Source organism: Falco naumanni, chromosome 5 (assembly GCF_017639655.2).
Source record: "Falco naumanni isolate bFalNau1 chromosome 5, bFalNau1.pat, whole genome shotgun sequence".
NCBI classification, from domain to species: domain Eukaryota; kingdom Metazoa; phylum Chordata; class Aves; order Falconiformes; family Falconidae; genus Falco; species Falco naumanni.
The window spans coordinates 70,968,369-70,988,850 of record NC_054058.1 but is presented as its reverse complement, the minus strand read 5'-3'; the positions used below and the strand labels follow the sequence as shown (position 1 = coordinate 70,988,850).

Below are 20,482 nucleotides of genomic sequence, written 5' to 3'. Positions count from 1 at the left end.
ATCTTGATCCAGGCACATGGATGACACTGCACATAACACCATGGATTGAAAGTAGGATTTAAAGTCCTCTTCAATGAAAGGCATTTGCACCCCATCATCTGGGAACCTTGCTCAGTGCTCCATGCTGGGTGGGCTACACTCACCCACATGTAACAATATGAATCCTATAAAATCACTAAGACTCCAGACATCTGAAAACACATATAAATATTTTTTACCGTTTAAGCCTCTACCTTGTAAGATCACTGACTCATTTAAATAACTGTCCATCTGCTCACTGGCAACTATAAAATCATGAAAGCCTTTTACCCCATCTGCCCCAGAAAGTCACAATCTGGAATGTCCTTACTCTTTCTCCCTTGGGTCCCAGAAGTCCCCGATCGCCCTGTGCAAAGGAAAGAAAAAAAGATAGTGAGTGATTCCCTTTTTACACGCTCTTCTTGTGCTTCTCAGCCCACTGATTCACACTCCAAGCCACTAAGATCTATTATAGCTGGAAGTCAGTTCCTCTGGGCACTCTGCAAGATCATTAGCTTACCACAGGAGATTGCATACTACTAGAATTTGTTACATTGACAAATAATAAAGACCCAGAGGACTGAAGGGGTTTGCCTGACTCCATGCTCAGCACATTCACAATGTGGAGCCATTGCTGGATTTTGACCTCCCAATGGCACGCAGCATCTCCGTGCTGCAGGGATGTGCCTACACTACATTTAGGGTGGAATGGCATCCTGTATAATACAGGATTTCCCAAATTTCAACCTCAAATCTGACATGCTTTACTGAGAGTGTATGAAACAGTAGCTACTCCTGGAAGTTTTTTATAATAGGCATGGTACATGAGGTTGAAGGGTAGGACTCATTCCTGATGGCATCTCATAATCTTCTCTAGCGCTCGATTGGTGTGGTGACAGCAGGAGAAGGTGGGGGCTGCAAGGACCAGGTGAGGACAGGAGAGCAGAGGCAGGCTTTACAACTGCACTTGAATTTCTGAATGGCAGAGCTGGTTGTGGATCTCTCCCCTGCTGTCCCATTGCACGTCCCTGACATCTGGGGTGCAGTTCTCAGTACTGCACTTCCCAAGGGTTGCAAGTGGGATGTAGCAGGAGACCAAGGGGACTCCTGCTCACCGATGCAAATGAAAAAGCATGTGCTGCATGCTGGGCAGTCATTGTCCTGCTGATGCTGCAGGACATCTGCTCCCTAGCCCTGCACAGCTGGGGATCAGCCAGAGCATATCAGGGGTCCTCTTCTGTCCAAACTCCAAAACTTCCTTCCAAAAAGACCTAGGCATGCATAAAGACAACATGCACCCTCATTTCAGCCCAGCCATTACAAGGGGCTGCTATATGCCACTTCACACTTCCACACACTGATGGAGGTCCCCTCCCAGTCTGCTCCCAGAAGGTGCTGGGACTGTCCCTGCTGTTTTAACAGGGGCATCAGCAGTGTGGGCTGCTGCAGAGAAAGGCTCCCCACAATGGTGCTTTCCTCCAAGGCACTGTGTAGATAAGATGACTGTTGCTTACTCTTTCACCTTTCACACCCGGGAAGCCTTTTAGACCCTGAAAGAACATAAAATGACACATGAAGGTAAATACTAGCAGAGGGAAGGTGTTAGGCAAGAGCAGCTTCCACTCAAAGGCAGAGCTGCCTCCATGGGCAGGCTGCACCATGGAGAAGCTGCTGGTAGGACCTGCACAGGAGCCTCTACTCTCCTTTCTCTCCCCCTAATAGCAATTTGAGAAGTGAATCACACTCATCAAAGAGAAAATTTAGCCATAGGCTTCTGCCCACCATTGGTTCTTGGGCACAACTCAGGATGTCTTGGCAGATGTATAAATTTAGCCAACCTCCCGCATTTTGCAAGTCATGTGCCATGATTTTCATACCCTTAACATTAATGAGAAGCAACCCCCACCTCTCAGAGAGTGTATGTGAATGGTTGCTCCCAGAGGGTTCCTCCTAGGTGGAGGTGATGGGGAGCCCCAGATGTTCTCCAGGGAAGGTCAGAGCCCCTGGAGACAGAGCCAGGATGGGAACCACACCTGGAGAGCTGAAAAGCCATGGTGGTCACTCCAGGTGTAACCTATTTGCAAAACTGGGGACCAACGACCTCCCCTGAATATGCAGAGAGGTGGCACCTTCCACCTGTAGAACTGGCAGCTCTTCACAGGGGTGAACATGGACAGGGTGGGCGAGGAGAAGACAGAGTACAGATATTTCCCAAAGGGTACAAAAACTGGGCTTCGCCATCCCCCTGTGCCTTGCGCTGCTGCTTTGACCACTGGGACACATTATCTTGCAAGCCCTCGTGGTGTAAAGGCCAGTCTTACTGAGAATTAGCCTTTCAGAGATGAGATCCCAGGGTGAAACCTGGTACTGCGACCACCCTTGGCCTTGTGAGGAACTTCATGAAGGCCCATCCTGTTTGTAATGACAGATTCATTCCAACATAACAGATAACAGCCTAATAAATAAAAAGGTGTTTGTCAAAATACCGGCTGTGATTTGCATCTTCCCTGACTCAGTCCCCTGTCAGTGAAAAGGGAATTTACAACAGAACAAGACCCTGAAATTCATGTAGACAAGCAGACCTGACAAAGAAGAGCAGAGAGGGAGTGATAGTTCAGGAGGACTTCAAAAGCAGCCTGCAGATGTGTCAGCCAAATGGACAAGAGGATAAAGCTATTGAGCTCTGCGTGACACCTTATGTCTCACAGCTGCCTGCAGATTTACACTCACTCATCCCAACATGACATCAGAATTCACGTTCCCCAAATTGTCTCTATTTCCCACTGAAAGCATCAGCCTCTTTTATTTTTTCCATCACTCATGGGGATTTTGCCAGCCCTGGGTCCACTGTTGTCTGTGCTGTAAAATATGCCCTCTGTGCTATTTTAACACTCACCATCACGCCAGCGGGGCCCCGGACTCCCACGATGCCCTCATCACCCTGTTAGGATGGGGATGGGTAATGATGGCCATGACCAAAGAGAAATCCAGCATGCATAGTCCCAACTCTGCAAACCATCCCACTGGGAACAACAGGAATTAAGCATGCAGAAGCCCAGATCCTTGAAGGAGATGTCCAACCTCTTCATTTATACCTCCATCAGGATTAGGTGTCTTAATGCTCCTATGGATCTGGATCAAAGAGCCTAAAGGGCTTGAGATCACACACATGTCACTGCAGGTAGAAATTGCAGTGTTTAGAGAATAATGCCGTGGTCATATCAAAGCTTCAGGCTTCAGCTTCTCCTTAGTCCCTGAGAGAATCAGGCATTTCCAAGATGATCTGCACCTGATTTAGCATGATATAAATCACTCCAAAAAGTTGTCTCTTCCTCTGTTTATGTATAGATATGCCCTGGTAGGAATAGCTCAGAAGAAGCCATCTGAGGCTGGATGCCCTGCTGTGTCCCTCCCCATGATGTACTTACATCTAATGAAGGCATGGGCAGCAAGGGACAGAGGTCTGAGATGTTTTTGAGACAGAGATATTTCTTTCCCCTGATTAGAGGGCTCAGTAGCTTTTCTGCACATTCATAACTTGTTGCTGAATGTGGTTTCAGCAGGACTCACCACAATAAATTAAGGCATCCAGGAATTTACCTGGAACTCATACCATTAACTTTCAGAAGGAAGAGGCCACCAGTCAACTGCTCAACGCTAACTTGTACCTTTGGAGACCAGTGTGAGGCTTATCTTCACGCCCAGGTATGGTATCCAGATGCTGCAGGCCTTGTTCTGAGCCTCCTTTAAGCGTGCTATTAGCTCCTTATAAACATTGCTATGAAGGATAGCTGTGCTGGTGGGTCTGTGAAGTCCTTTTATGACTTCCCTAGGTAGATCCTACAAGACTTACTTGTCTTTAAGATGCCTAGACTTAGGCATCATCCTGCAAGGCCAAATTTAGATCTCTCGTATAAAGCCAATGTAATTTGAGATTCTGTGATTCACTTTAGATTTATGCTGGAGTCAGAAGAGCAGAAACATTATTTCATCATTTCCTTCAGATAATGAAGCTTGAGCGAGGTTTACCCCAGACCTTTCCCAGCTGTTGACATTCTCATTAAGTGTTTTGTCTCAGGGGCCTCATTGAACAGTTCTGCTGGCAGATGGGGAGTTTGTCTAAATGGATTGCAACATAAAATCTTTTTTTTATTATTATAATAAATAATAATTTATTTGTGGAACAGCCACAGAAGCAGCAAATTGAAACATGGTCTCTGATTATGACTTAAGAGGGTCTCCCTGGATTCTTTGCCGGAAGGAGACAAAAACTTCTCAGCAGCGTGAGGAAAAGTGAACGTTGCTGCCCCAAGGATGGTGGGGGCTGGTTTCCTTCTGCCAGGACAACAGGAGGGAAGAAGGGAACGAGGATAAAAGAACTGGATGCAGATTTCTGGAGGAATGAGCTTGTGGGTAGCATCCCCAAAGCATACAAAACTGAGGTGGTTCCTCACCAATGTAGGGTGTAGGTATTGCCTTCAGTGCTCCCATCTAGCCAGTGAGAGCACAGCCAATACAGTCCGTGGGGCAGGATTGACTTGGTCATGCAGCTGGCCAGTGTGACCTGCAATCCTTGAGAGTTATCTAATTATGGAGGGGATGCTAACTGCAACCTGCGGGCAGAGTCTGGTCAGCACCGGCTCCAGCTGGGCATAGCAGTGTACATCACCTCCAAATCTGGCTGGTGAAAAATTAGACGGCTCTGAAACCAGCGCTTTAGACATCTTTTAAGACAGGTGCCTTTAAGGAGGTGATGGTATAAAGCTGCCTCCAAAAGAGGGTAGGCTGCAAGAAGCCAAGCCAGAAACATTTATGGAGGGACCTACCCGAGGGCCAGGCAGTCCACGAGGACCTCTTGGGCCAGCTGCTCCAACACCAATTTCTCCCTGCAGAACAGAGAACCCCGGAGGTCTCATTCACATCACACAATTGCTGATTAGTTTGGCCATGATTTAGAAGTCACAGAAAGAGTCAGGAGACTCACTTCCATTGACTTTCTGCTGCTTTCTCTGGAGGATGCTCCAGCAACCATGGGGAAGAAGGGCATGAGGATGAAAGAGGGATGAAGTAGCTGGATGGGGTTAGGGAGGAGGAGCCAGGGGAGGGCAGTGGTCCCATTGCCACCCCTGGATCTTAGGTGCTTGTGACCTGCCTGGCAGATTGGCACTGACCTTGTTGCCTTTGGGTCCAGGTGTTCCAGGAATCCCCTGTAGGACAAGGAAAACAAAATAGAAGGGAAGACTTTGCAAGTCTTCAATGCTCCCCTGTCCCAGTGCTCCGAGAGAGTAAAACTACACCCAGCCCAGGTACCAGGCCCTCAACCTCTCCCCTTTGCTGCTCAGAAGACACAGGGGCAATGTACAAAAGTCACCTCTTTTCCTGGGGATCCTGATGGTCCTGCGGGCCCAGCAAATCCATGCCGGCCTCTCTTCCCACGCTCTCCCTTGAAAATAAAATCCTTTAAGGAGGAGAACACCCTGATGGGAAAGGTCCTGCTTTCCCCCATCCAGACAGAAAAAGCAGGAGCTGGTTCCCCAAGGTGTTCCCTGCACTGGCAAGCAAGCAGGAGGAATAGCCTCCTTGGGTGGGCCTCTTGTTGAGGAGAGGGGACTCCAGCTACACCGAGACCCTGAATTTAGGCACACTGCTGTCCCCCACCCCACCTCCAGCTAAGCCTCCATGTCCCTGCAATGCTGACATTCCCTGTGCTATCACCACCCCTTTTCTTCCTGGGCATCTCACCAAGTTACTTCACTAAATTTAAAAGAAGAACAGCTTGCTTGGAGTTCCACAGCTTTTTTTTTTTGTTGTTTGGTTGGTTTTTTGTTTTTGTTTTTGTTTTGTTTTGTTTTTTTTAACTGGAAGGACATCCCCCTGTACCAAATCTTTTGGCCTGCATTTTCCCCTAACAACATTAGTTAGTCTAATAAATTCTGTTACCTCTCCTTTTGCAACCAGGCTTTGCTCCTGCTTCACTGACTATGTATAGGCTCAGGGTCTGGAGACCTGGAGGGGTGGGGGCTTGACTTACAGTGGACACCCAGTATAGGCAGTCTCAGCAGGACCATCGTTGTTCTCACCTTGAGTTGGCTAACACAACACATGCTGTCCCCCCACTGCACACTACCTACCTTCTGTCCTGGCATGCCGGGCAGACCTGGAGCCCCTCTGTTCCCCTGTGACCCGGGGGTGCCAGCATTGCCACGAATGCCCTGGATACCCTGAGCTCCTGGAGGTCCTGGGGCCCCTGGCTCACCCTGTTGAGTGAATCACAAGGAACATGGATCTCAGGTGGGATTAACTGCCTCCCTAAAGGTCCTGGAAAAAGCCTGGGGTGTCTCCTTGAATTCACATGACCAGTACACAGAACTGGGGACATCCCCTCCAGCCCTGGTTCACAAGAGAGATCCTAGGGCTGGAGAAAGGGCTGTACCATGGCTTGCTAAGCAGGGAGCCCTTACCTGAAGACTTTCAGAGATTTCCAATGAATTCAAACCCTGCACACCTGCAACATCCCAAGGGAGCACAGAAATGCATCTCTGCTGAGACCACAATTCCATGGATTTTTTTCACGCACATATTTCACAGCCTGATCTATTTTGAGGATGTCCTTGCTCATTGCAGGGGAGGTGGACTAGATGACCTTTAAAGGTCACTTCCAACTCAAACCATTCTATGATTCTATTCTCTGGACCTCATCTGCTTTGAAATGGCCCTTTGGAGGACACAGCGCACTCCTTCTGTCCCAGACTCATGTAACGGAGTTCCTGCCTTCCCGGGCTGGGACTGGCTTTGGTGCTTTATCTTTGTAGCCACAGCCAATTCTGTGCTCCACACCCAGTGGTGAAAAGCAAGGACTACAAAGAGAAAGACCCAGCAAAAAGCAAGTGAGATCTTTATCTAGAAGAGGAGAAATGCTTACCTTAAATCCAGGTGGCCCAGCCTGACCAACAGGACCTCTGAACCCAATTCCTGGTTCTCCCTGTAAAGAGAAGGTCAGGAAAAATTAACATCACTCCTTCCACAATGGGCCCATCAAAATGAGAGCTTGTTTCATGCTGCTCTCTAGACACTTGGCTGAAGTCCCTCATAGCTGATCTTACATTGAGGGTTTCTACAGAGCCCTCACTGACCATGACATCTCCTCTAGATGATGTAAAGACTTAATCTGACCTGGAGAGACAAAGCTGCTGAGAGCATTTAATCAACTTCAAAAAAGAGGGAGCTGAGTTGCAGGAATATTATTGGAGATCATATCAGACGACTCTGGGTGAGACTCACGTCTTCCAAAACTACTCATTATAAGGTGGGTGTCCTGTCTGTGTCAGCCATCTGGAGTCCCTCCCTAGTCAACAGAGAGATGTTGGGTCCCCACTGAGTGACTGGCCCACAGCTCAGGAGGTTACCTGGACATGTGCCCCTGAGATGGGGAAGTTTGGTATGGCAAAAGGAGGAGGGAGAGCAGGAGGCAAGCTCTCACAGTGTAAGAAAAGACACCCCTGACTGTGGTATTGATGTTGTTGTTTACCTTTTGACCATTTTCACCTCTGTCTCCTTTGGTGCCCTATGAAATAAGAAAAGAGTTACCAAGCCTGTGCAAGAGGTTATGTGAAATACCACCTCAGTGCAACCCTGCAGCAAAAGCAAAGGTTTCCAGTTGTGCACATAGCCTATGCAGCATGGAGCAACTAACTTGCCACTCTGACCTCCACCTCTTTTCACAAGAGGTGGGCAGTGGCTGCGTGACTAGGGAAAAGCCAAATGACCTAACACGGAACCACGCTGCTCACAGGGAGGAGATGGAGTACTGGGTTAACCCAGCAGGTTTCAACTTTCCTATGGCAATCTCCAATGCTGGATTTGTGCCACTTAGCTGGTAATGCTGTCCTGCTCCAGCAGCTGATACCGAATCCACAGCTCACCTTTTCTCCAGGTTCCCCCATCTCCCCAGGCTGCCCCTGCAAGACAAAAACCAGCCACCTTCCAGCCACCTCCCCTTCCTCCCTCTTCTCATGCCTGCGTCCCCAAGATGCTGCACCACATAGGTGTTTAAATGGTCACCCATGCAAAGTACCCCTTCCCCATTGGGCTGCACCTGTGAACACCCACCCTGCCTTGTTCTGCCTTTCTTCTGAATATCTGGGTCCCACCACCCTGAGTCTGCCATTTGGCCCCTGTAAACCTTTGCTGCCAAAATTGTTCACGGTGGTTTGTGTTGCCCTTCTTCCATCCTTGCCCTTGCACCAGGGCTGTCTTTGCTTGTCTGTCACCTGGTTTAGTTCATTGATCCAGCAGAAAATGAACATCAGGAAAAACCCCTGAATTTTTTGCCTTTACTCCTGAGTGTGCTAGTATTGCTGGAAGGGAGGGAACAGAAACACACAGCAAGGTTCAGGGATAAAGGTGGGGCTGTCTCAATCCCAATTTACATTGGTACAGTCTCCCATAGATCCTGAAAGTCCCCTCCATCAGCACATCCCCAGTTGTCTCTCCCTTTTGAGACCCTCTTAGCACAGACAGTCTTCTTCTGGTCTGAGAGGTTCTGGCCAGAAAAGCACTATTGCTACCTTTTCTCCTTTGTCTCCACGGACTCCCGGAGCTCCCATTTCTCCCTGGAAAACAACAGGCAAACCCTTCAATTGCAAACATGCATTGCTACGAGGAATTTTTCCTTCCCTCTTTGGACCAGGTAGGTGCTGCCCTTGTTCCTGCATCAGCTTTTAGCAAACACCTGTGGAGGAACTCCTCATTTCCTGCATTCCCAGACCAGATTGGGGACATACCTGACCTCAACCCTTCTATTCTGTGCAGTGGAAATGTAGGGAGAAAACATAAATTGCAGAGTAAGGGCCAGATACAAGTGGTAAGCTGAGGGCCTCCCTGCCCCAGAACACTGCAGATGTAAAAGGATGCCATGAATTTGAGGGAGACAGGAGAAGTCCACAGAGGACAAAACTTTTGAGGCTCCCCAAAACACAAACCCCATGTTTGGATCAGCTGTGAAAGGCTCAAGCCTGGAATCTCTGCTCGTTAACAGTAGCCGAAACTGTTGATTACTACCTCTTGAACCTACTGGCCTGGCCAGTTTTCACCCATGATTCCTCAGCCTCCAAATGAGACTGTTCTGGGAGATGGACCACTATCCTGATGCCCCACAGGTGCTGTTGGGTATCTGCATTGAAAGGTGAAACATAAGCACTGACCTTTTGGCCATGGGAAGATGGATCTGCTGGGCCAGTTTCCTCCTTCTGTAAGAGAAAAAAAAAATAGCACATACAAAATGGGGCTGGGAAAGGACCAGCTGCATCCTCACCACATGCAGCTGTGATAAGAGGAGTACAACATGAATGCTGTACCTTAATTCTCCTCAGGTGATGAGGGCCTGGGTAAGCCTTGAGTCAAAAAAGAAAGGAAAGTGTGAGAGCAGTTGGAGATCAGTGGGTGCAAGGAGGTACCCAACTTGCTTTCATTATAAATTAAATTTAAATTTATTTCCACCAAGTCCTTTTCGCATGGAGATGTTAGGCAGTAAGTGTAGAGGCTGGAAGCATCTCACAGGGAAGCTGTGTGTCATCAGGGATCACGAGAACCCTATCGAAGGGCTCCTGGTTGCATACGGGGTGGCCTCCAGGCTCTGTCTGATCTGCTCCTGCCTGGACAGGACATCTGAGAGCTGGTGCTGCCCATTGCATATGGGCTGCCAGGGTCCACGAATCAAGGAATGCCCCGGTTCCAGTCTTTTGGCAATGGCACATCTGACCCACCTTAACCCTGGCCCTTTATGGAGGGCTATGAGATTATATGTTTTCTCATGATGTAGATGAGCTCAGCTCAGTGCTGCCATTCCTCCTGGGAACACAGGGTGAGGGTCACTCACTGAAATTCATTCAAACTTAGAGGAAATCTGTTGTTCAGAGTTTTTCATCCTTAACTTCTGGAAACAGGTCTTTCTCTCTTAAATTTTGTAAAAATCAACTCTTTACACTTTCCATTTCTGGCACACTGTGTTAAAGTCAATAATGTAATTGTGCAGATGTGTCAGAAATGTATGTATTCATAAACTCACACATATATTTACACATTTAAACACACATTAAAATATCTTCTAAACTCTCAGGACACAAAACACTCTTCAATTATGATGTTGCTTTCCCCATGAGCCAGGTTATAATGTTGCCTCATTGATTAAGTTTGATTTTCCCCACTTCGGTTTTCCAAGCATCACATTTCCCTTGCTTTCCAAGCATCATGTTTCCCTTGCCAGATACAGGGAGAACAATCTGCTGTGCCGAGAAAAAGGCTTCCATAGCAGTTGTTTATTGCTTTATTTGTTAATATTTATCACTAACCTTCACCCTCCCACTACATTCATTCATTGTGACTTTGCACAACTGGGCAACTGGGTTTTCCCTTGCGTCCACCTGTTTGAAGACACCCTTGTATAGGGTCTTCACTTACCACAGATCCAGATAGGGATTTCCAAGCTCCTGGAGCACCGGGGGGATGAACCTGTGACAGAGCCAACAAGGAAGGGTCACCACCTCCTTCTGGATCGCACCGATGGCTCTGGTTTTGCACACAGGCCAGCCTGAAGCTGCTATGGTGAAATGGTGTCTTCATTGTGTGTCTCTCATGCTCTGCAGATCTCCTGGTTCTAATGTCCCTTGGGAGTGCAGAGCCATTGCCTGAATTCACATTTTCCTATGGGAAGGGAAGCAGCATCCTGCTGAGCACCTAACATTATCTATATCATCATAATAATATATATGTTATTTAGCACTGTGCAATTTTACTCCAATTTCAAAGAAATAAACCCCGCTTAAAATACTGCAACTTTGAATGTTAAATGCTTCCCTGCACCAGCCATGCCCGAGTAACGCACCTGCTATGCATTTAATGTACACAGTGTATCTGACTAGAACAAGAAAACAACTAATGCCTGTTAATGTCTACATGTTGATCTGCCACTTGGTGATGTTTGCAGTGCTGATGCTTTTGGCCAATATATATTTAAGGCACACCGAGTAAACCTTGTACAAACAGTTACTAGCCTGGCTCATAAATTGTTCTTTTCCATATCAGCAATGGTAAATTATCTACTTGCTGTTGTAAACATTATAATATTCCTAGTGGCTGAAGTGTAGAGCAATTATTCCTCGAACCACACAGTGGAAGCACTGCAGTGTAGCTTCGGTGAGTATTTTGGCATGAAAACAAAAAAGCAGCGAATTTACTTATAACAAAACACCCAAACTCCAACCCTGTAACCTGCCACGAGCACATGAAGGAGAGGGAAAAGTCAGGATGGTCTGCAGTTATTTAGCACTATTCCCGCACTTTTTGTTGTGAAAACAAAGACCTAGATTCACCTCCACTAATTTCACTTAGAAGTATGTGTCAAGATTTTTAGATGGTTAAAATCAAGGGGAAGTAAATCCTAAATAAAGTACCTCCAAGAAATGCTGCTTAGTCCAGCCCTGGACATTGCACTGTCAGGTCTGCAGGGATGACAGTCCTGTTTTGTTGGATTTTATCTTGTGGGATGGTAATTTCACCTAGCGACTAATGAACCCAGGAAGTTTCTGACTCACCAAAATATGTAAAGGGTGAAAAAAAATTGATCTAATTAAAACTGAAATTCTTCACTGAAAGAAGGCAAGGATGACAGAAGGAGGAATAAAAGACAGGTCAGTACTCGAGGGGCTCCCCATCTGGGCTGTTTTTTGTGGGACAAGCTAGAGAAATACCTCCCAGTCCTATGCAAAGGTGTTCTGGGTGGGTTAGGTAGCACCATCAGATAAGACCACTTGGATGTTCCCATCCATCCTGCACTGGGTCACAGCTCATCTGTGTGCAAACCAGCTGTAAAATGCTGCTGCTCTTTAGCATGGGTCCATGTTCCATTCACAGACATGTGAATAGTGTCACAAGGCAGCGGTGAGGCAAGCCCACGGGTTGCGAAGACCTTGCTGAGCTTTTGAAGGCGACCCATCTGCATGTGATCTCATAAAGCTGCCATTTACTTGGGGTGGTAGGAAATTGCAGGGGGTAATAACTCTTTCATTCTGCAATTCCTCTGCAATTTTAGCAGTTTCCTGCTTGGAGATGCCAGCAATAAGGCATCTCAAAGAGAAGTAGAAAAGCTTCTGCTTTCTAAAGGAATGATTTACTGATGGCAGGTGACAGTGTAAAAAAGAATGAAAAAGATAGAAGGGAGAAAAGGAGGAAAGGAACAGATGAAATTAGGACAGGAAAGAGAACAGCAGAAATAAAAGGGGGAGTAAAAAAAAACCAATCCTGCAAAGAAAAAAGGTACAGGAAAGAGAAATAGAAAAGGGCAAGAAGGTATCAGGTAGGAAAATTAAGTGACTATGGGTTTATCCACATGGAGAGAACCAGAGGCAATTTATCTGAATTAACTGTGAAAATGAGTAAGCTTAACTGCAGGGGAGCTGGGCGATTGAGGAGGCAAGAACTGGCTGGTACGGTCCCGTAGCACCAAAGAAGTGGCTCATCTATGGAAAGAATAACCAGCCACCGCTTCTCACACAGGCACGTGTACCTGGGCTCATCCTGCCTCTTTACATCAGTTAATTTGCTTCCCCATTAACTCCTGCCAGCCAGAAATTGCATCTCTGAGATGAAGCTCTTGGGCTATTACAGGCTGCTTCTCTCTAGGGCCCTATGAACCTTTTAGCAGGTAAAATTCGTGATTACAGCTGTTGCTGATGGGAAAGCAACAGGCACCATTTCGCTCCCTTTGCATTTCCACTGAGTTCAGTTCAGCTGCAGGAGCCACCAGGGATGAGGGGATGCAGGAGCTACAAGGAGAGAGGGGCTGCTGCTGTTTCCCTGCCTTTGGACCACACTTCTTCCTCCTCTAAAGAGGGTTTTACACCAAATGCAACCAAGGAAAACATCCTTGGGGTGCAGATCCCATTGTGCTGAGGGAGGGTCTGAAGTGCCCTAAAAAACTTGTGGCAGCTGTTCTACTTTTACAAACATCCCTACCAAAATGGGGATCATTAGATATAAGAGAATGAAGAGTGGTGCTACCTGCCCATCTTTCAAACAATTATTCATTTGATGGGGAATCCTCCAGGCTGGGATTCAGGAAAAGATGTCTGGTAGTACCGAGTTATGTGATTACCCCAATAATTATTGCCAAACACCTAGATGCAGCATCACTGTCAGATGACACTGATATTGTGTGCGCTAATCCATAGGGCTTTTGAGCACCAGACCCAACAGGGCAGGAGATCATCTCTGTGAACCCAAAGTACAAACTGTCCCCCCACCAGCCCCCCGTGCGCTGCTTCTGATAACTCAGGCAGTGACAGGCAGGGAATTGTCAGGAGGGAAAAATACCATCTCCCTCCAGCCTGCTGCTGGGGTTAATCATCTTAAACTCTGATTTCCTATTTGGATTATAAGTCTTCAGCTTCCTCCCTCTGGCTCTCCTCCTGCCTTTCACCACAAGATTCAAGAGACCTTTAACATTTAGTATCTCCTCCCTGTGAAAAATCTTCAATGCAGAAATCAAGTTATCTCAGGCACCCTGAGTTTGGCTAAAAAATGTCCAGTCTTGGGTCTGTCGTGATAAATGAACCTGCAAGCCACCTACAAATCAGTTTTGTGGCTCTGCTCTGCAGATCCCATGGGGCTTTTTTAAAAGAAAGTGGCATCTCAAACAGGACACAGGGATTGGTTTTGGTCCTTGGGATGCAGGGATTAATTACTTACACACCTGATGACTGAGGACAGCTCTTCTTTCTGCCCAAATGTCACATCTGGCGTGGCCACACAGTCCCCTTGACTTCCTGGTGCCATGGCTACAGTGTCTGGGCACAGGAATGCACTTAGCTCCCAGACACCAAACAAACAGGGGTCACTCCCATTCCATCAAGGAAGAAGATGCTGTGTCTGTGATGCATCTGATATATTAAATGACCCCATGCAGGGGCATGTGTGAAGCCTCAAGATGTCTGCTCACAAAAAGCATCCAGCACTGCTAAATTCCACAGTTTCCAATAGATCCACAGATTCAGGACCCTCTCTCAATTTCACGGTCTCCAGGTGTGAGTCCATAGAGACTGAGCTCTACCTGCTTTCAACAACTGGACCCCAAAAATCTCCCACCTCAGCCAGCATCATGCAACCCTATCCCCCAAGAAATGAGGGAGTTTGGGCTCTGTACTCTGTGCTTAGGGTCCCTCCCCAGCTTAACCATTCCCAGCCAAGGGAAAAGGTGCATCCAGGAGGAGAAACAAAGCTAATGGATGCTCATGGCACAGGCTGCCATCTCCAGAGCGGCAGCTTACACGCATGCACGCGTGTGTGGGGGGGTGGGTGCTTGCGTGTGTGTGTTTGTGCCGGGAGCCCTCTCGTGGCTGCTGCAACATCACTGGTTCCAGCTTCGGGATTCCATGTGGTGTTAATTTGCAGAGACAGCCAGGAGCCAGTGCTAGGAGCAGAAGCAAGTTTTCAGCAGACTACTTAAAAATCAGAGTGAGATTTCCTCCAACAGTCTCCCCACTCAGAACTACTCCCTCATTGCTATTCCTAGAAATATCCTTGCTAATGCTGCTCCTAGCAGTAACCATGCCTGTAGTTGCAAGCAAACATCCAAGAGATTTTTACAGTCCATTTTTTAAGGCTGTTGGTATCCTGTGTCTGAGTATTTTCAAAAAGAGCATTCCCTCCATCACACAAGAGCACATCAGTATGCGAAGGTGTTCAGACAGCACTGAATGAATGCATTTTCCCTCTCTCCATCACTGGGGCTGCTGTCACTCAATGCGTGGTGTTGCATGCTAGGCTGGAATATGCATTTATGGTTACAGTGATGTTCAGGCTGGAGGGTGCTGGGTTTGGTAAGTGGCAGTGGAGCATGGTTTCCATTCTCAAAAGAAAACGCATGCCCAGGAGGGCAGAAAAATAAGGGTGAGATGGGATGTTAGGGCTCAGACAACCACACTACAGAAACACCACAGCTTATTGCCCATCAGCTGAAATGTGGTATCTGTTGCTGCCAGCCTGGATGCACCCTCCAATTCTGCTGAAAATGATATAATGAGTCTTAGAGGTTATGTACACATGTGTTTGTAAAGCAGTTCTAACTCCTGGCTATGGAAGAAACCTCTACTTTGCAACTGTCCTTCAACTGAAGTGCAGTAACCACTTCAACTTTTTAAGAGGCAGAACTTGAAAGAAGAGGTAGGGTAAGTCACCCTGCATCATGTTTCCTCGGGAACAGTCACCTTGGCTCAGCCCATCTACAAAGGCTTATTAAATTACAATTTGCTCTTGTTAGTGAGTCCTTAAAAAGGAGAAAGTTCCCAAATTCCTGCTTAGACACTAAAAACTCTTCTTTAAGGGAGTCAGACTCTGCACTCCAGGGCTCAGAACGGTACATACCAGGGTCTAAAAGTCTAACACTGTGCAGGGAAACGTGAGAGTCTGTGGACTATTCTAAGGCATCTGTGGAAAGTAAGAAGGAAAAGGAAATATCTTGTCAGGGGAAATATCTTAAATTCACTGTCTGGGGTCTGCACTGTCCCTGGAGTACTACAAGTCTGATTTAAAAAAGTATTGAGAATCCTCAGCTATTCAGTCAAACAAGCCCAGATAATAGGATGGATGCTGTGGCTGATGGATCCAGATTAGAAAGAGATTATCCTTTCCATTCCCCCCCCCCCCCAAAAAAAAAAAAAAAAAAAAAAAGTGGATAATTAACAACAAAACATTTGTCAAGGGCTCTGGGGGGTTCCCACTTCCCTGCCTGTATGCAAAGGACAAGGCTGGCCATCAGCCTCCTGCCCAGGTCCTATGTCTGAGCAGTGGTGTCCTCCGGGTAACTGCCCCAGGACTCACAGCACTGTGAGAGATGTGCATATCAATCCCTTCCAGTCTATCACTTATCTCCACACTGGTCTACTTCCCAGAATTTCTAGGGAAGACATACCTGGCTGGTGTCCTGCTGTGGTTGTCCTTCCACCCTCTCCTCCAAGGACTCAAGAAGCTCTGTGGACTGGTTTCCTTGCAGATCATCTTCTGGGTATGGTGGGGATACAGACAAGCCCTGCAGAGGGTGATGGGTAAGTGACAACAGTCCCGCTAATTACCAGAGCAGAAGGTGGAAAGCAAGACCTATTTCCAATCTCTAGCACTGATACATGCAGACACCCTTACCCTTTCTCTAACTTAGCTTTTAACTGCATTAAAATAGAAGCAAAACTCATAGAATTGCAACAATTTGTACAATCAAGCTCTGACAAATGTAACTCCTTTGCATCTGTTAAATCAGCACAAATGGAAAAGTAATTAAAAGTCACTGAATAGTTATTTACATACACTGCTGAGAGAAGTGTTTTTCCTTCTTGAGTCTCTATCTTTCCTTCTCTCCTCAGATGTTTTCTCCAGGGACTCAGGAGGGTTCTCTAGGGATTGGTACACAGCTTCAGAACCAGCAGCAGATGGACCCTGTAGAGACCAAAGTAAGTTATTGCTTTTTCCACATCAAGATGTCATCCACAATGCATTGCTTTATCAACATTGCCATTTATGCAATACAATAGCATGCTCTGAGACAGCAGGGCAAGGCTGAAGACCCAATGTGCCAAGGCTTCTCCTGCATCTTACTTGGAAAGTGCCAGCAAGGATGGGTTGGGGCAGACTGCAAGGATCTCATACGGTTGGAGGGCTGCTTTGCCCCCTTCACCCCCTGGTGGAAGTCCAGCCTGGATAGGCTGGCCCAGATGAGCAGACATCCCCAGCCCTTTCTGTCAGATTCAGTTGGGCTTCCAAAGCCTAACAGAGACAGCTTTGGTGCCTCTGTACTCCAAATGCCAGCATCGTTGGCTCCAGGGTGGCTGGCACACATCCAGTTTGTGTCTCTTGATACAAACACATGTATTGGTGAGCACTTCATCACCTCTCAAACCCCTAAAATGCTATCATTCAGCTTCCAATGATCCAGAAAAGCAACATGTCTCACCTGAGACAGCAGCAGGAGCCTGGAGCTGAGAGGGGATAAGCCTGTCTCACCCTAAGTGCCTGAGCAACTGGGTCACTGTTGAACCAACCACAGAGGAAGATAAAAACATCAGGAGCTGGCTCCAAACACCCCCCTCAGCTCTTGTGCTCCAGTTAGAGACAACATTTCCTACTGGTGACCTACAAGGTTTTATGGAGAGAGTCACTTCTTGGCTGTCATAAAACAAGGACAAGAAAAGCCCCACTGCAGCTGCAGGCACTATTTCCTGGACTCTCTTATCAGGACTGTCTAGTACACACAAACTAACTCCTCCAGCAGCTGAGAGGTGACCTGGATACAATCCTCTGATTTCATTCCTGGAGGTGTGCTGTACCACACTGGAACTCGGGTCCAGCATGGAGATTCAGCCTCAACATTGCTAATAAATGCCTAATTCCCATAAACACAAGCTATCTGTTACTTGCAATTGCAAAGGATGCAGGTGACTAGATAAACTCTAGCAATTAGCCTGGTAGACCAAGCAGATGAGGGCTGTGGAGTCATGGGAAGGATTAATCTCTTGGGAAACCTGAACCCAACCTGACAGCAGGATTGGATCCATCCCTGCTGGGGCAGGAGGGACACACCTACATTACAGCCTTAAAGTGAGAAGTTGCAGGGCAAGTTCAACAGATAACAGCATGGGGATGGCTTGAAACCAGCCCAAGATGTGGTGGTTTTTTTGCTCAGAAGACAAGAAGGAGTTGTGGTTGTGTGGAAAGGAAGGGAGGATGAGTATCACCAGGAGGCATCACTGGAGCATGGACTAGGAGCTCACAGGCAGCCAATACATATTTGATGTGCAATCTTTTAATATTATTGCTGCAGCAGACCAGATGGACAGGAACACAGATCTACACAACTATACTTCATCTGCTCTGCTCCTTATTTTCACCTTGGGAAGTCCTCCAGACACCGGCACCCTAAACTGAGCCTCCATCTCCAGGCTCTGTGCTTCTTCTGTCACCTTGGTGCTGGCCAGGGCATTGTGAGAAGTATCAAACACCAGTGAATCCTGCAACATCAAAAAGAGTGGGTTGGTGTGGCAATGACACACCTGAGCTCCCAGGACCCACACATGTGATGAGTTGGATCCTGATGGGTTATTTCTGTCCACTGTCCCACTCTTTCAGCATGCTCTGTCCCACCTGGTGGCCTTTTCTGAACCAGGATGGAGCAAGTAGTCAGTCATTCCCTGATGGTCACCTCCAAACCTTCCCTCTAAGCTAGTTCTACCTCCCTGGGATCCCTCTTGCTTTTGAGGCCACCTCTATGATCACTTCTCATGCTTGCAGCTGCTTTCATCCCCTTGCATACACACCACTCCAACAACTCCCAGCCCTGAAAGGACACAAGGAGGGGGATGGCTTTGGAGGATGGCTTCTAGCTACCTCCATCAACAACATGGGTTGACCAATTCCTTTATTTCCACTGAAAAAAAAAAAAAAAAAAAAAAAAAAAAAAGAGTGCTTTGTAATCCCATCAGTTCAACCTGAAGATCCAAGATCCTGGTGTGAGCCATGAGCCTGTTCCAGCTTAACTCTTTCTTAGCGTGGCTGCAAGTCACCATAACCTGCCTGATGACAGAGGTGACCTTGAAGCCTTCAATGATTTGTTTCTGTTTCTCCTTTATTTCCTTCAAAGTCTGTCTGCCCCCTGAGGTTGACAGATGACAATACTCACATCATGCTTGGTAGCATGGAGAGCTGCCTGCTTTCTCCTGGAGGTCTTGTTTGTCCTGGAGCCACCCAGCTGCTGCACCAGCCCATCCAGCCCATCCCGCAGGAGTGCATTGGAGAGGTCCTTCAGCAGTGCCAGCTGCAACCAGTGGATACCATTAAGGCAGTAGCCCAGTGCCACACCACAGTGCAAGTGCAGCCACTACAAAATGACTGATGCATTTCCAGTAGCACCTGGTGAAGCAATGTGCCCCAACAGCCAGAAGCTGGTTTAAATACAGGTGACTACAGTTTGGGCATCTAGGAGCCAATTGATGGTGCTTACAAGGATGGCTTTCCCCATCCTAAATAAAACTCCTACATTTGACCAGATCAGTCAATCCCTCAACTGCCTTGGTCACATCTCCAGAGCTTACAGAAAGGAGCTAGAAGTAACAAGCACAACTGTAAGTACCTGCATGGTAGATACTAAAAGCTGAGCCTTATCACACTTCCTGAGCTTGATGGCAACCATGAGAGTGGAGAGGGAGGCCACCAGGCTAGCACTGCTATATTGCACAGTGATGATTCACTACCATTTGTGTTATAAGCTAAGGAAAACTCCCAAACTAGACTTTTTTGCTAAACATGACACGCAGTATGGCCAGAGCACCCATGGGGCTGGGTGGGTGTCCTATTGCTGGCAGTGCTGAAGTACAAGTGAATCCAGGCAGTAGCACCAAGCTCTGAACGGGTATTTGCCAAGTTTCAGTGTCACATGGGTCTCAAATCCACCATCCACCCCATAGCATAGTAGCAGAAAAGCCATCCAAGAAGCATTTAAATATCTATGGTAAGCTGTAAAAGGAAAAGTAATAACCCTGCACTCTTGTGAGTGCCAGTGCTGAACCTGGGGGAGCACACATCGCCTCCAGAAGGCCAGAGGGAACAGATGGAAAGACTTAATTACAATCATTGCCATGAGGAAGGTCAAAGCGTTACCTACATTGATACCATTTGCTTCAAAAAGCCTCTCCAGATCCTGAAAGAGAAAAGAAGGGTCAGAACTTCTCTCTCCTCCAGCTGGCCCTGCAGGTTGTTGATAGCTAAGCCTGGGGACACACACTGGGTCCCCTCTGCCATCCCAACCTCAGACAGAGGGAGGTGTTTCCAACATTAATATGCTCTATAATTTTTTTATTTAATTTACCTTCATTTCTACTCCTTTGCCTGGCGGACCGGGTTCTCCCTTCAAATGAACAAGAGCAACACATTAATTATTATCCCAATGAGCAGCAAGAAGAGGAAGCCTGAGGAGGAGCAAGAGTCATGTAATCTGGCCTTTTGTTCCCAGCCCATGCTGTGACCCCAGACAAATCCCCATCAGCTCAGAGAGGGGGTTTGAATCCCACCCTGCTCAACGGTCCCTTGGTCCCCCTTGAATCCCACCCTTCACTCCTCCATTGGACACAGCTGCTGGCTGCATTTCTTAGGACAGGCTTGGACCAAGAGCCAGACATGAACATCATCAAAGTGAGGTTTGGACCAGAGCCTTGCACCATCCTCTTCTCCATTTCTTGGCCATGCGCACCATCCTTTTCTCCATTTCTTGGCCATGTGCAATGTTTAAAAAAGTGAAGGTTTTTGAGGCCCCTCAACGTCACTGCTGCTGTCCCTGCTGTGTCAGCTGCGCAGAGGTAGTAGGCAGCAAGGAAGTGGATGGCCAAGGTGCCCCCACAGTTGATGGTCCCTTCTGGAGGTGGTCACCGTG

General features: G+C 47.4%; 1 protein-coding gene across 1 annotated transcript in view; it reads right to left on the bottom strand.

The window, feature by feature from the left end:
- Positions 1 to 20,482, bottom strand: part of LOC121089370 (collagen alpha-1(VII) chain-like) — a 104,020-nt gene that overhangs the window by 30,806 nt on the left and 52,732 nt on the right. Inside the window, exons 50-70 of the mRNA XM_040596572.1 lie at positions 19,922 to 19,960; positions 19,718 to 19,753; positions 18,737 to 18,871; positions 17,949 to 18,068; positions 16,372 to 16,500; positions 15,983 to 16,099; positions 10,642 to 10,719; positions 10,477 to 10,530; positions 9,375 to 9,410; positions 9,222 to 9,266; positions 8,586 to 8,630; positions 7,941 to 7,976; positions 7,547 to 7,582; positions 6,941 to 7,000; positions 6,150 to 6,275; positions 5,390 to 5,461; positions 5,190 to 5,225; positions 4,845 to 4,904; positions 2,915 to 2,959; positions 1,533 to 1,568; positions 350 to 385 (exon numbers count right to left, since the gene is read on the bottom strand). Of these exons, the coding sequence (XP_040452506.1) occupies positions 350 to 385; positions 1,533 to 1,568; positions 2,915 to 2,959; positions 4,845 to 4,904; positions 5,190 to 5,225; positions 5,390 to 5,461; positions 6,150 to 6,275; positions 6,941 to 7,000; positions 7,547 to 7,582; positions 7,941 to 7,976; positions 8,586 to 8,630; positions 9,222 to 9,266; positions 9,375 to 9,410; positions 10,477 to 10,530; positions 10,642 to 10,719; positions 15,983 to 16,099; positions 16,372 to 16,500; positions 17,949 to 18,068; positions 18,737 to 18,871; positions 19,718 to 19,753; positions 19,922 to 19,960 (1,377 nt within the window). The remainder of the gene's footprint in view (positions 1 to 349; positions 386 to 1,532; positions 1,569 to 2,914; positions 2,960 to 4,844; positions 4,905 to 5,189; positions 5,226 to 5,389; positions 5,462 to 6,149; positions 6,276 to 6,940; positions 7,001 to 7,546; positions 7,583 to 7,940; positions 7,977 to 8,585; positions 8,631 to 9,221; positions 9,267 to 9,374; positions 9,411 to 10,476; positions 10,531 to 10,641; positions 10,720 to 15,982; positions 16,100 to 16,371; positions 16,501 to 17,948; positions 18,069 to 18,736; positions 18,872 to 19,717; positions 19,754 to 19,921; positions 19,961 to 20,482) is intronic.